Genomic DNA, 16,158 nt, shown 5'->3' with positions numbered 1-16,158 from the left:
CATTTTATATACGGAAAAGATTTTTTAAATATCCACTCAAAGGCGTCGTTTTCTTAAAAATATTTTTAAACATGCACCCAAAGGCGTGAATTATTAAAATATCCATCCAAAGGAAAGGTTTTTTTAATGGTCTACCGAAAGTCCACATTGACACAATACCATGGAGTTTTATACTAAACATCTAACAACAAAATATAAAAAAACAATTATTTTTCTATACGACTTTTATTTGTTTTTTATTTATTTTATTAATTGTTACAATATTTATATTAAAGTGTTGTTGATTTGTTTTTGTTCTTTAATTTTAATTGTGAATAACCAATTCTCAATGTTGTTGACGCGATTTTTTTTTGTTATTTTGTTTTGTTTAAATGTAATTTATTTGCATATCTTCCAAAATCTTTATATATTCTCTGCATTCATTATGGGAGAGCGAGAGAGAGTTAAATAATGAATTAAATATGCATAATGGTGGTAAGGTAAGGTTAAGTAAAAATTGAATAAGGAATTTACTTTAATGGATATTGGGGGGTCGGTCTCTTAAATAAAACAGAAACGAAAAAAAAACTAAAACCAATGTGTTAGTATTGATATTTACTTCTATTTTGTTTGCCTCAGTTGATTTGAGTTGAGTTTTGAAATTTTCTTAATATATTTTGTATTGTTTCTCATTCATAAACCAGCAATTGCAATTTGATAAATTTTGAGAACCTTTTGGGTCGAAAAGACGATGTAGGCTGGTTGGTGGTGGCAGGCAAAGCAGCTGAAACAAAATCAGCTAAATGAATTCCAACACATTTTATCCGGAGAAAAACAAAACCATGCTGCACATCATGTCATGGCGGCATATTTTTCTCGTGGCATTTTTTTGTATCTTCTGTGTCGATACAAACACAATAAAAAAATTTAAATTATCATATTCGGACTAAAAAATGGAAAAATTTATAAATTATAAATCTACAAGATTTTGTAGTATTAAAAAAAGAAACTCTTAAAAAAGTTATCTCTATTGTATATATAGATATATGTGTGTATGTATTCATTTCGTTTGTTGTTGTTGATAATGAACGAACGAACGAACGGACGACTCGACACCTTGCTCTAAATTAAAGTTAGTACCTATGTATGTATTTCTTGTTGTAGGCATTTGTGTGTGTGTGTGTGTGCTTTCATCTGTCACATCAAACACCAATCTCTTCTATTTCGTTATCCGTCCGTCCGTCTTCATACTTACAATGCGTAAAATAATAATATACAGTTTTAAAATCTCGCATATTTGTTGTTGTTGTTGCGGTCACACCAATTCCACCAACAAATTAGTTGTCTGTGGTAGCGGTTGCAGCTCCTTCGTCGCCTTCTTTATTTGACTCCGATGATGCTGCGGCGGGTGTTTCCGGTTTTGATTCGGCAGCAACCGATTGATCTGATGAAGCAGCTTCAGGCAATTTCGCAGGTGTTTCAGCAACACCGACTGACGGTGCTGACGCTGTTGGTGGCGGTGATGCTTGTTTTGCTTCTTCCCTTGCCACAAATGTTGTGGAGGAGGGTGGAGGTGCAGTACCACCACTACTACTCATATTGCTGCTGCTGTTATCATCCCTTTTCTCAGCAGCCTCATACAGCTGTTGCGTCATTGGCGTCGATTGTGAAGCAGACGACGGTGGCGGCGGTGAATCGCTTTTTTGTTCTGTCGCCGCCGCTGGTAATGGGCGATTGTCATCCTCATCATCGTCCCAGTTTTCCTCATCCGGATCGACTTGCTGTTTCTTGTTACCCATTTGTACTTTCATAGGTGTTTCTTGATCCTGCGGCGATTTGCTGCGCCGATTATCTTTGTCATCATATTTGGAAAACTTATTTTTGTCGCCTCCTGTCGCCTTGGCGTTATTGCTGCTGCGTTCACTGTTTTTGTCGTCATCCTTGGAGTTGGAATTTCGTCGGCTATTGGTTTCATTCGCCGCCCCCGCCGCTGCCTTTTTAGTGTTCTTTCCCTCAAAATCGTCCAATTCTTTGTCCCAATCCTCTTCGGTGTCGCTGATGGATGGTTTTGATGTTTTCCGGTCATCTCGCGATACTCGACGGCTGCTCTCCTGAGAAACACCCCGGCTCTTGCTGCGGCTGTCACGATCTCTCTCACGGTCGCGGTCACGACCACCATCTCTGTCTCTATCTCGACCACCAGAGCCGCCCGGACCACCTCGACCGCCACGACCACCGCGATCACGCATATCGTCCCGATCCCGGAAACGATTACCGCCGCCTCCACGGCGCTTGAAGCCGTTGTCATCGCCTTCTTCATCACTCCAGTTGGGACCTCCACCATCTCTGCCTCCCATGGCACCACCTCCACGACCGCCCATGGCGCCACCACCACGGCCACCACGACCTCCTCGACCACCACGGCCTCCGCCGAAGCCTCCAGCCATATCACCACCGCCGCCACCACCACCACGATCGAAGGCATTGTTTCTATTGAAGAAGCCTGCAAGAACAAGATTAAATTGCCATTGACTGCCACAAATTTTAGAAGTTTCGAACTTACCCGGACCCTGTTGACGTACACCTCCCGGGGGTCCGCCTGGTCCACCGCCCTGACCTCGCATAAACATAGGTGGTCCTCCTCCTCCTCTTTGATTAAATGCATTCGGTGGAGGAATGCGCATCTGCATCATATTGTTGGGCTGGTTGAAACGGTTTTGCATATTGGGATGGAAATCACCGCCGCCACCATTGTAGTTTCCTCCACCACCGGGAGGACCACGTGGTCCGCCTCTATTATCGAATTCTAGTTAAAAAAATGGTTGCAAAAAATTATAAAAATGAGGGGGGAGGGGAAACTGATTGCCAAACTTACCATTCATAAAATCTGGTCTATTGCGTCCACCGCCACCATCACCAAAATGTTGTGGCGGACCGCCGCCAGCACCATTTTCACGCCATCTTCCACCACCATCTTTTTTACCGTCATCATCACGTCCACCACCCCATCTTGATGCCCCGCCGCCGCCGCCAGGACCATTGTTGCCGCCACCACCACGATTACGATCACGTCCAAAGTTATCAGTTGCTCCTGTGGCATTATCATTACCACCACCAAATGCCGGTGGTGGCTGATTAAAGTTCATGGCAGGTGGTGCTGCCGCCGTCGCCGAGTCTGCGGTTGTGGCACCCTCTTCATCTTCCATTTCAATGTCCATTTGATCGTCACTGGAAACATTGGCAGCTGGCAAGGGCGCAGCGGGTGGGGCTGCGCCCATTGGTGGCGGATATTGTGCGGGATGTCGGTGTTGGGGAGGCGCTCCCATGGGTGGCATATGGTGAGGCGGTCCCATTGGAGGTGGTCCACCAGTTGGTGGAACCTGACCTGGCATGCCGAAACCAGGCATCATCATCATTGCTGCATGCGGTGGCACCATATTCGGTGGCATATGCAATCCCGATATGGGCATACCCATATGCGGAGCCCCCATCATGCGCGGTGGAGCCATCGAAAACTGACCCGGCACCATTGGCATCATTGGTGGCGGGGCACCGGTTGGTGGGGGGCCCGGTGGCGGCTGAGTCGTATCGATTTTAAACAACAACGGCGGATTGCCACCTGGTGGTGGAATATTCGGGGCACCCGGCAAATTAATACCGGCGATTGCTGACGCCGCCGACTCCTTAGCCTTGTCCTGGAGATTTTTCAATGTCTGCTTCTTCTCCTTCATCCATGGCGGCATGGAATCTTCATCGAACATACCACCCTCCTCCAGGGCATCGAAATCGGTATTCTCGTCCAATTTGTTCCATGGTATATAGGTCACACCCAATTCCAAATCCCAAAAGTCTTTCCATTCCTTGGACTTGACGCCCTTGCCGGCGGCCCATGAAATGGTTATGGCTCGTCCCTGTAATTTGTGATTCTTCAGGCATTGCATAGCCTTGTATGCGTCCTGGCGTCGATTCATTACGATGAATGCACAACCGCGCGGTACAATTTGATCGATGCTCACGATGTCACCATATTCGCCGAAGGTATCGGATAATTCCTCTTGATAGACCAATTTGGAGAGGTGACCAACCCAGAGAGTTGTACTGCAAACTGCGAATGAGAAGAAGCAACAACAACAACTTAAGGAAATTAGAAAATGTTCGGCAGGTATATCGAGAATAAAAATAGAAATTTGTATGCATAATTTTATGTATGTATGTGTGTACTCTGGAAAATAACGTGCAGGGCGTAACATGTCATCTGTTGTCTGTCTATTTCCCCGCTGCCTGTTGTTGTAGTTTTCCAGACTTGAAATCCCGTAAAAGTTTTATTTTTTATGTTATAATCTATTTAGGTTTTTTTAAATATCGTAAAAAATGATTTATTTTACTCAAATACTAAATATTTATTTTCGTCATTGAAATATCGTAAACACTTTCAAACACCATAAATAATTGATTTACGGTACAATTTATTAACATTATCCCAATATCGTAAATGTTATTTAAATATTTTGTACATAAAATATTTACGATATTCATATCGATGTTGAGTTTAATAAATTTTACGCTATCCAACTATCTAACAACATGGTAAATATTATATTTACCTTCAAATATCGTAAATATTTTTTTACTATATTCAAATATCGTAATTATTATGTTTACGTTTATTTAAATTTTTATTATTTAAACATCGTAACTATAATTTTTACGTTATTTAAACATCGTAACTATTATTTTTACGTTATTCAAATATCGTAACTATCAAAATATCGTAAAAATTGCATTTACGTTAATCTAATACCGTAAATAGGACAATATCGAATAGAAAGTTTACGTTCTAAATAGGATATGTACGTTATTTTAATATCGAAAGTATTGTATTTATGTGGCCTTAATATCGTAAACAGGATATTTTCATTTTTCAAATATCGTAAATGGGCTATTTACATTGCCTTATCCAAATATGGTAAAAATCATATCTGCGTTATTTTAATATCGTAAATATGTTGATTACAGGTATTTTTAATAATATCGTAAATACAATATTTACATTACCAAAATATCGTAATTATGATATTTAAGTTAATTTAATACCGTAAATAGGCCATATTTACATTATCCAAATATCGTACATAGAATATCTACCTTATTCGAATATCGTAAATAATATATTTACGTTATTTTAGTCTCAAAAATAAGATATTTACGTTATTTTATATCGTAAATAACCTATTTATTATCCAAATGTCGTAAATAGGATATCTACATTATCCAAATGTCGTAAAAAGGATATCTACATTATCCAAATATTGTAAATAGGACATCTACATTGTTCAAATATCGTAAATATTATAATTACGTTATTTTAATTTCGTATATAGGATATTTACTTTATTTTAATATCGTAAATAGGATATTTTATTTTAATATCATAAATATCCTATTTACTTTATTTTAATATCGTAAATATGCTATTTACATTATCCAAATATCGTAAATAGGAAATTTACATTCTTCAAATATCGTAAATGGGAATTTTACATTGTAAAAAATTTTTGAAATGAGATATATTTTACGATATTTGTATTAATAGCGATATTATTATTCCCCTACTCGTGTAGGGGATCGTAAAAATTCGCATCTCCGAGAGTTTTCTTCTTCGAAGTATGGACGGAGGATGGACGATGAAAAGCCGCCATATACAAAATATTTTTTTTTGTGATAGCTATTTGAAACCTCCCTCACAAGAGATATAAAGAAGAAGCTGACGAAATCCGAAAAACCAAATGCCATTCTCAATGTTGCATAATAAAAAAAAAACAACACAACACAACAACAACCCAAAACACAAAGACGCACGCACGCACACCTATACGACGACACGTTCGTTTGATGTGTTGTAGTAAAAAACTAAAATTTTTAGTTTTTCTCTACAAGCAAGCAGGAATAATCAAGTTGACGAATACGACGAGAATACACGTAATTTTCCAGAGCCCAATCACTCTCACAACAGACTGGAATAGAAAAGAAGAGCGAAAAATATTAAATATGATTAAGTTAGGAAAGAATGGGTGGAAGGATGGATGGATGGGGTTGGTATTCTTCGTTAGTTGAGGCTGGCACAAGTAACGATTTCAATTCCAAAACCACCATCCACCTCCTCTAATGATGCCCCAATACATTTACAGTCTCCTGGTGGCCGTTTTGATTTTCAATTTATTCAAATAAATTGCAAGAATTTTGTTTGCAGCACCAAGTGTTTGTAAATGTAGAGGAGCAGCAATGAAGAAACGAGGATGGTGGTGTTTGAGGATCGATCGATCGATGGCCATTGAAAAAGTGAAACAATAGATGTTTGCCTTTTGTGGCCTCACAACAACAAAACCATAGATTTTCAAATGGTTCCAAAAAATTTCTCGAGCGTCCTGTTTTCTCTTAACTTGGGTTTTGAAAATCTTTGGTTTTGTACCTCCCCCACCACCACCAAAACCATAGCAGCTGAAAAGAGAGAGAGAAGGAGGGGGAAAATTAATATATTTTAAAGGTATGGGAAATTTACCGCTTAAATGTTCCTTTTTGATATCCGGAAGACCCTTTTTGCGGCGTTCACGTTCATGTTCACGATCCTTTTCCTTGTCACGATTGCTGCGTTCACGATCCCTTGAGGTGCGTCGTCTATTCGAGCGTGGCGAACGACTGCGCGAACGGGAACGACTGCCGCCACGACGGCCACGGCCACGACCACCACGATCCCTGGAACGAGAACGGCTGCGACTACGACTGCGACGTCTCTTGTAACGGTCACGATCGGGCGTGGGACTACGTGAATCATTGCCATCCAGGTTGATAACCTAAATTGTTGGGGGGGTTGAAAAAAATGTTAAACAAATTACGCAAAACGAATAATAAAAATAATTTTGTTTGTTGAGCTTTTTTTTTTTTTTTTTTTGTAAAAAAAAAAAAATAAAGAGAAAAAGGAGGAGTTGGGAAAGTGGGGTGGTAGGTAGGAAGGGAAAGATTTTGGGAGTGGGAAAGTGGGAGTTTGGGGTTCAAATGCTGCTGTAGAAAACGAACGAACGAACGTAAGGAGAGGACCAACTACATTTGTTGTTGGCCTAGGCATGTCGCTTTTGAAAGACGTTAGGCGCGTTGTTCGGCGTTGTTGACGTGTGTGCTTGTTTTTCTTCTTCCTTTATTACTCTATGATACATGGCATTTTTATGTAAATAGATTTATAACCCTCTATTTTTTAATTGTTTTGAGTGATTTTTTCTTAAACAAATATGGCATTTGGCTTTTCTTCATCATGTTCTTATGCTTCTTCTTGTAATTTTTGTAAGATTTTTTTTTTTTCGATATTGATGATATATCAATTCATAATTTATTGTTTGTTTTGATTTTTGAAACTTACCAGACTGTCTCTATGCAAACCTTCATATCGATCCCACGGAATTTCTTCTTCTTAGCCTTACCTTTGGGGGATTATAATTTTTTTTGTTCTTTTTTTTGTGAAATTCCGTCGCCGTATTACATACATATATTTTTAAATATTTTAGCATAAATTGTATTGAATGTTTTCTTTTTGGGGACTTAAAAAAAGTTCTGCTAACTGTTCGAAGATTCCTTGGATTTAGGAACGTTTTTTTTGATAGGTATTCTCAACAACTGCATTATGGGTTATTTTTTTGGCCTTTTTTGCTTGTCCTTAATTTAACCATAATATTTTTAATTTTTCGAAATATCTCCTAAAAATTGTGTTTTTATTTTTGCTAGGTGGTTGGTTGGTTGGAAGCTTCTTCCTTTTCTTTTTGGTATTTTCAAAATGTATAAACAACAATTTTTGTCCCTTTTTCTTCTTCTATTTGATTCGTTTTCTCTCTTTGCTTTTTTGTATTATAGCTAACACATTTACAAAACTGCACGCCAGCAGAGCACAGATAACCGGAGATTGTTACTGGGTTAAGATAATAATATTTTTTTTTCAAATTTAATTCAATTTTTTATTTATTTTTATCATTTAGACAGTTCAGTAACAATTTCCATTTATCGTGTAAATATATGGATTATTTTTTTTATATAAAAACAATAAAACAAGTGAACTTAAAAAAAAAAACATTTTCAGGAATATAATTTTGAAATATAGAACGACTTTTTTAAGTTCACTTGAGAAAATATAGAAAAATTAAAATGTAAAATATATACATACAGTTAAATATGGTTTCTAGCTTAAGATTGATTCCGTTAAGAAACGTGTCCAAAATCTTCAAAACAACGAAGGTGACGTTATAAGGGAGGGTAGCCCCCTTATAACGTCTAAAAGGGCATAGATATTGATATTTTTTGGTAGGATCATTTGCCAGCCAATTGGTATCCAAAACATTCAATTTCAACCAATTCGCTTAAGAATTGTCTACAAAATCTCCAAAACATCGAAATTTGGGAGGTTCCGTTTATGGGGGCTACTCTTTAAAAGTGTACCGATATTGATAATTTTTGGTAGGCTAACTTGCCACCCAAATAGAACCCAAAATATCAATTTACAGTCAACTCGATTATGAATCGAGTCCAAAATCTATAAAATACCGAAATTTGAGAGGTACCGTTATATGGGGGCTACCCCTAAAAGTGGACCGATATTGATAATTTTTGGTAGGATGATATCTCACCCAATAACAATCCTTCACAGCAAATTATAGCTAATTCCGTTACGAAACGAGCCCAAAACCCCTAAAATAAAGAAATTTAGGAGGTAGCGTAATATGGGTACATCGATATCGATAATTTTTGATAGGATCCAATTCGGTTAAGAATTGTGCACAAAATCTTTAAAATATCGAAATTTGGGAGGTACCGTTATAGGGGGCTACCCCTTAAAAGTGGACCTATATTAATAATTTTTGGTAGGCTAATTTGCCACCCAAGCAGAACCCAAAATATCAAATTACAACAAATTCGATATTGATAATTTTTGGTGGGATGATAACTCTTTACAACAAATTATAGCTTATTCGGTTACGTGCCAATTCGCTTAAGAATTGTACACAAAATCTCCAAAATATCGAAATTTCTGAGATACCGTTATATGGGGGCTACCCCTAAATGTGGACTGATATTGATTATATTGGGTAGGAAGATTTTCTACACAATGAGAACTGAAAAATATAAAATTCCAGGCAATTTGATTGAAATCTTCACCCAAAATAGCAAAATTTGGGGGGTACCGTTCTATGGGGTCTATATCATAATGTTGAATGATTTATCCGAGGAGTAATATATATATATATATGAAAATCTCAAAATCCTTTTTTTTCGATTTTAATGTTAATTTCAATTCAAATTGATTTTTTTTCATACGAGAATCCATTATAAAATTGAGTGCCATATTTAACTGTATTTTGTATATATTTTCCAAGTGACGAAACAAATATATAGCATATGATGTGGTAGGGGGTACATACCTCAATGCCCTCCTCAGAAACAAATTCCACTTCTTTGGACTCTTGATTGGATGATGGTCCAGCAGCGGCAGAGCCCTGGAATTACAAATAAAAAGACACAATTTTAAATAATTATTATAAAAATATTTAAATTTTTTTATTTTTTTAATAAACAGCACTGTGTGAGAGAGAGAGGGAGAGAGAAAATGGAGTTTTCTAAACTTACCTTCAGAACATTTTGTAAATGTTTTTCAAATGCTTCCTCTTGCATGCGTAAATTATGCTGCTTATCGTCTTGTTTGAATTTTGTAAAATTTTGCAATGTTTGCAATTGTCTTAGCACATTGGGATCATTTAGCAATTGTTTCAAATTGTTGTTCTGTAAAAGGAGGAAAAAAAGTTGGAAAAATATAAATTTTAGTAATTAAAAAAAAAGTACAAAAATAAATTAAAAACAAATTATGGGAATTGAGAAAAAAAATAATCCCTTTAAATAATAAAAATATTAAAAGAAAAAAATAAAAATATTAAAATATAAAAAAATAATTTTTAATATTTAAAATAACAATTCTAATAGTTTAAATTAAAAAAATAAAACAAGTCATTATTCGGCCGGATCAAACATTTTTATGCCCTCCATCCACCCAGCCTTTTCGGTTAAAAAACGTATACAAAATTCCGAAAATATCGAAATTTGGGGGTACTATTTTATATGGGAGGAGCTACTCTAAAAGTGAAGCAATATTCATAATTTTTGGTAGGACAAATTGCCACCCAATGGCAACCCTATATGTTAAATAACAGTCAATTCGCTTAAGAATTGTAAACAAAATCTCCAAAATATCGAAATTTGGGAGGTACCGTTATATGGAGGATAATCTTAAAAGTGGACCGATATTGATAATTTTTGGTAGGATGATAAGTACCCTTAACAACAAATTATAGCTTATTCGGTTAAGAATTGTGCCCAAAATCTCCAATATCGAAATCTTAAATATCGAAAATTTTGAGGTTTTGTTATATAGGAGCTACCCTTAAAATTGAAGCAATATTGATAATTTTTGGTAGGAAGACTTTCCATACAATGAGATCTCAATATATCAAATTACAGCCAATTCGACTAAAACCCGAGTTTGAAAATTTAAAAATCTTGAAGGGATACTTTTATATGGGAGACATACCAAAATGTGGACCGATTTTGATCATTTTTGGTAGAATAATTTGCCACCCAATGAGTATCTAAATTTTCATATTTAGAGCCAATTCGGTTAAAACAATTGTTTGACATTTTAAAAATAACGAAAATAGGGGGTACGGTAATATGGGGCATATGCCAAAATGGGGGCCGATATTGATAATTTTTGATAGGAAGATTAGTCACCCCATGAGAAGCCAAAATATCAAATTACAGCTAATTCGATTGAAAATGATATGATTAAAACATAAAAATATCGAAAATTTTGGCGGACAGTTGTATGGGGGCTATACGAAAACGTGGACCGATATTGATAATTTTTGGTAGGAAGATTTTCCATTCAATGATAATCCAAAACATCAAATTACAGACAATTCGGTTAAAAAGTGTGTAACATAATAAAAATTACGAAAATAAGGGGTCAGGATGTAACGGAGAAACAAGAACAGCGAACTGGAGAATGTGAAAGATTGGACTGACTCTTCTTCACTTTATTTCCATAAATACCAAACACGCAAAAAAAACAGTGAGTCGAACGGGGCCATACGATACCCTACACAACTACCACGGAACTCCAACTTTCTGCGGATTTTTATTCCGAGCTTGGACAATATTTCGTGCTATTTGCTCCCTCTATCCCGATTAGAGGTCAACAGCACCACTTCCTTACACTGACATATTTTACGAATATCACTCGTATTCAGTACAGCCCTTCTGATTAATTGTCCAGATTCCCTTCACCATGGGTTGTGTTGTGATGTTTGGCTTATTATTGGCATCGACTTGAAAAAACACAAACAAATTAAGTATTCGGTCCACTTCATCCCATAATTATAATCTGAACATCACCGAAAGTTATACGGGTTACTAAATAATATCTGAATACGTAAGCGCCTGTAAATATTTACGTGTAACTCCCACATCCGACTACATACAATATAATTGGTATCAATTTAAAGGTCAACCAATTTTCTAGGATATACCATTAACTTCTCGGATCTATGACCTTCAGGAGTAAATATATGTCTTGTAAAAGTACACGAGAAATTAGGTTTATACAAAAATAGCTCATCTATTAAAACTTCCAATATCATTTCATTAGCCTTTAGATCAACGGACCTATCAAAGTAGGACTGAGCTACTGAGTTGAGGCAACAATTCGAGAATGCAGGATGAAATTTGATGAAATAGCATTGTTTGTGGGGTGTGTGATTAAATGGGAAAAATTATAAACTAAGAAGAAAAACAATAAAAAAATCATCTGTTTAAGATAAAAACAGAAAAATAATATCATAGAGAGAGAGAGAATCTTGTGTGGGATTAATTACATCCAAAAGACTATTTGAATTTTTGTTTTTCGCCGCTTCACATTCCACACTACTGGCATCATCGTCGTCGTCATCATCCACCATATGATGAGTGTCATCATAGTCATGTGAATTGCGTTGATATTTGTTATAGGTTTCGGGATGATGTATTTTAATCGAAGATTCCAATGCTGATTTGGAATGTTCACGCGATTTGGAGGATGTGGATGCGACGGCGGATGACATGTTGTTGACTGTTGAACTATTGCCACCACCACCAGCAGCGGCAGCAGCAATATTTGAACGTTTGCTATGTTGTTTGTTATGTTCCATTGCCATCAGCTGTTGTTGTTTGCGAGCTCTTTCATGTGGACTTACAGACTAGATATTTTATATTCCAAATATGGTAAGCAGTAATAGAAAAATGTTATATAAAATATGATGAAATAGATACTTTGTATAGATGGTGGTAAAATTAATTTATCTACAGAGTCTATCAAAAAATTATTTTGACAACAAGTTATTACATTTTAAGATTCCGAAAATTAATTTCGTAAGATGTTATCATGACGGTGAACTTGATCGCTATACGCGTTATTCGTTATAAAGAACATAAACTGGGACTTGCTTCGAAATTCTTGTGGTGAGCAATCAACATTCTTAACTAACATTACCGCATTACGAATTTCATTTTTCAATAACATTTTCTTTTTTCAAAACCTAACAATCAACATAATTTACTTACCGATAAATCGGCCAATCCACCAGATGTACCAGCCATTTTATCATCTCCTGCGCTTTGTCCAGCTCCACCACCACTCATGCTAACATCCATTGAACCACTTGATGTATTCATACCATTTGCCTGCGAACCATCCGCAGCCGAAGAACTGGCCATTCCACCACCACCTGAACCCGAAGCCGGTGGCATTGAGTAAATGGGATGACTGGGATCGGCCAAATCAAATATCGGCTGTATTACCTCAGGTGCAAAGACATTATTCTTTTGCCATAAATTGAGTACGCGTATAATACGACTCTTGTCTTCGGGTGCACAACGAAACAAATTGGCAAATGTCTCCTTCATGTTGCGAGCAAAACGGGGTGCGAATACATCTTTTTCCGGACCAAATTGATGACGAGATTGACGGACAATGGAATCGATGACATACAGGCCGGGTACCTTGTACTCGGGTTTACATTTCAAAATGAATTTTTCAACACTTTGGACAACGTGTTTGTAAAATTTGATTGCCTTCATGGCCGATCGGGTTATGGAGGCCATTTTGGCTTTTGATATGGGTGGTTTGCCTTCATAGAGACCCGAAAGCTGAAAGTAGAGAAAAGAAAATATCAGTTTTTTGGTACAGAAAATAAAATTTTTAGAAAAATATTTTTTTAAATACAATTTTTAGTAAAAACAAAAAGTTTTGGTAAAAACTAAAATTAATTAATTTTTTTTTTTTGTAAAAATTAATATTATTAATAAACAACCTTTTTTAGATATTTTTTTTTGTAAAAAATTATTTTTTTTTTTGTAAAAAATATTTTTTTTTTAAATAAAAAAAATTATAAAATGAAAATTTTTATGTTAAAAAAATTAAATTTGTTTAATAAAAAAAATTAAATTTTTTAACAATTTTGTAATAAAATCAAGTTTTTTAGTTAAAAAATATTTTTTTAAACAAAAAATGTTAGAACAAAAATAAATATTTTGAAGTGATTGAATAGGTTTTGTTTATTTGCTGGGTTGCCAAACAACGACTATGGGTAAAATTCAAAAAACGGGGTTTTGGGAATCTCACATTTTTTTAATAATTCCTCATTTGTATTACAATTACAAAGTATTATTATATTTTTTTTATTTCACTTGGCAATATGTAGTTCTTTAGTTAACCCACTTCTACCTGAAATGACCTATTAATTTCAGGGTTAAAATTAACGCCTGCAGGTATGCAACAAAAATTGTGGGTTTTTAACTGAGAGGGAGAGAGAGTTGTTCTAACAATAGTATTAAATACACCAATTCAAGGCGGCGTTTCAATTCAGTTCCATTGAGGAATAACAAAATTTTGGAAATCACAGCCGTCTCTGGTCAAATTTATTCTAAAGAAAACATAATTTATTTTGAATGGGAATATCTAAGGATTTAATAGCCCACAAAAAACACACGCTCTCACACAAAATATTCCGGAATAAACGTGGACAGTTTTGCATTACTTGGTATAACTACATATCTCTGTGATAATGGAGAGATAGACATACAAGCATTTTATGTAATTCCCAAAACTACACTTCGGAGGTAATTCCATCGTAATAATTTTTTTGTTTGTAACTCACCTCATTATTAAAAGCTACTACAGTTTCCATTTTTTTTGTTCTTGATTTATTAGATTGCCTCGTCGGCGTTAGAAACAGAAACACAGCAGCAGCGGCAGGCAGACAGCCTCACCAAGCCAAGACGATGTTGGTTGGTTGCTTGGTCGGTCGGTGGTGTCTCACTACCAAAAAAAAAGTAAAGCAAAGCACTTGATTTTTTTTTCCCGTCCTTTCTTTCTTCTTCTTCTTCACACTACTACTGCACTCGTTCGTTCGTTTTGTTCGTTCACGACTACGGCACAATTTTTCGGTATTTCATAGTAGTGATTTTTTCTTCTTTTTTATTGTTTAATTCTATTACATCCACTATTTTTTGTTAATTTAAACAAAATGAAACTTTCTTTTGTTATTCCCTCTAACACTTTTCCAATATTTTGTGGTAAATTTTCTTTATAAATTCTACGATTCAATCGTGTGAAATTTTTTCTTCTGATTGACGCAAAAAAAGGAAGAGAGAAAATAAAAGGGCAAAATGGCGGCGTTCATACAGAGTTGTTGTGTCTGTGTCAGAGAAATACAACTCTTGTGTCAAAATGACTATCGATAGTTATCGATAACAGTGAACGTAAACCAAATAAAGTCAGGGTTGTGTTTTTTTTGTTGTTCTTTTAGAAGAAATATATAAATTATACATAAATTAAGTAAAAGGCCTAGAATTTTTGAAAAAAAATTTTCTAAGGCTCCACACAAGGCCTGGATTTTTGAAAGAAGACTTTACAAGGCCTTGATTTCGTGAATAATGTTATTTAAGGCCTGGTTTTTTAAAAGAATAGATCCCTTGAAAGGGCTCAGCAGAATGCTCGCGTTGAGCCATCCGTTGCGTTATGTGTTATTGAAAATACAACAATCAAAAGGAAACGATAAAACAAACGCTCGAAGTTGATATGCTCTACGCTTCGGAGTTAAATATATTTTAACTTTTTGCGTGCGTTATCGCGATAACAAAAAACGATCAACGCGAACATTCTGTTTACCCCTTAAGGGCTAAGCAAGATGCTCGCGGAAATCGACGCTTTTGGAAATCTTTTTTAAGCTCAGCTTATGGAACAACCGTTCTGTAACAAGCCAGCTAAGTAAGTAAGTTATGGCACAATGTGTGCATTTTTAAATGAATATTTTTGTTAGGTTCCACAGAAGGCCTGAATTTATAAATTAATATTTTTCTAAGCCTCACACTAGGCTTGGATTTCTAAAGTAATACAAATTTGTTCCAGTCCAAGTCCAGTAAAGTCATCTAGAACATCAGCTGATTTTCATGTGTTTTCTATCAAGATTCAATATGGTGAATTGACTTCAAATTTTTGAGATTTTTTTTGCTTTCTCAATGACTTTATTAATAGACCTCGAGGAAAAGGTGCTATATGAACGAAAGATTTGGAACTAGTAATGTTCATCTTTATAAATAGGCTATGATATATATTTTTTATAAAAAAGTTCAGTAACAAAGTATGGGTTGAGGAACGGTTTTCGAGTAAGAAGTTGCAAACGGAACTATTATTAGAATTATGCTTGATTTTATCTATGCAAATATGTCTACGTTACGTTACGTCACAACTAATCGCCACCAAACACATCAAAACATATGATATTTTGTTTTGATGATATGCACCTAGAGTTGTTGTTGTTATTTTTGTTCAAACAAATCATGATTTGTTTGCCGATTTTGCATTTTTTTCAGTGTTTCTTCTGTTCCAAATTTTTAATTTGTTGCATTTTATGTGTTTTATCGTAGTAAAAAATAGTAGATTCTTGCAGTACGGGAACAGACCAATAGCCTATATCATTATTAAATTCATTATCACAATCTCTGAACCACCCTGTTCTTTGCCCAGTTCATTGTTTTGACTTAAAGCAACCCTGT

General features: G+C 35.6%; 1 protein-coding gene across 1 annotated transcript; it reads right to left on the bottom strand.

The window, feature by feature from the left end:
• Positions 1–1,316: 1,316 nt before the first annotated feature.
• On the bottom strand, positions 1,317–14,288 carry LOC133333532 (SR-related and CTD-associated factor 4). Its single transcript, XM_061541849.1, has 7 exons — positions 14,259–14,288; positions 12,664–13,248; positions 9,643–9,795; positions 9,438–9,512; positions 6,539–6,830; positions 2,855–4,084; positions 1,317–2,785 (listed from the first exon to the last, which is right to left on the bottom strand). Exons 1-7 carry the CDS (start codon positions 14,286–14,288, stop codon positions 1,317–1,319), a joined length of 3,834 nt encoding a protein of 1,277 aa, XP_061397833.1.
• Positions 14,289–16,158: the final 1,870 nt, after the last annotated feature.

This window comes from Musca vetustissima, unplaced genomic scaffold (genome assembly GCF_032173495.1).
Source record: "Musca vetustissima isolate MV318-11 ecotype Yass unplaced genomic scaffold, APGP_CSIRO_Mvet_v1 utg20336, whole genome shotgun sequence".
NCBI lineage: Eukaryota > Metazoa > Arthropoda > Insecta > Diptera > Muscidae > Musca > Musca vetustissima.
The sequence above is the reverse complement of the archived record's forward strand: the minus strand, read 5'-3'. Positions and strand labels throughout refer to the sequence as shown.

Coding starts and splice junctions, on each gene's coding strand:
- LOC133333532 (XM_061541849.1), bottom strand. CDS start 14,288: ATGGAAACTGTAGTAGCTTTTAATAATGAG. Junction 9,513..9,642: donor ATTTACAAAATGTTCTGAAG/GTAAGTTTAGAA, acceptor TTGTAATTCCAG/GGCTCTGCCGCTGCTGGACC. Junction 6,831..9,437: donor TTTCTGAGGAGGGCATTGAG/GTATGTACCCCC, acceptor CCAACAATTTAG/GTTATCAACCTGGATGGCAA.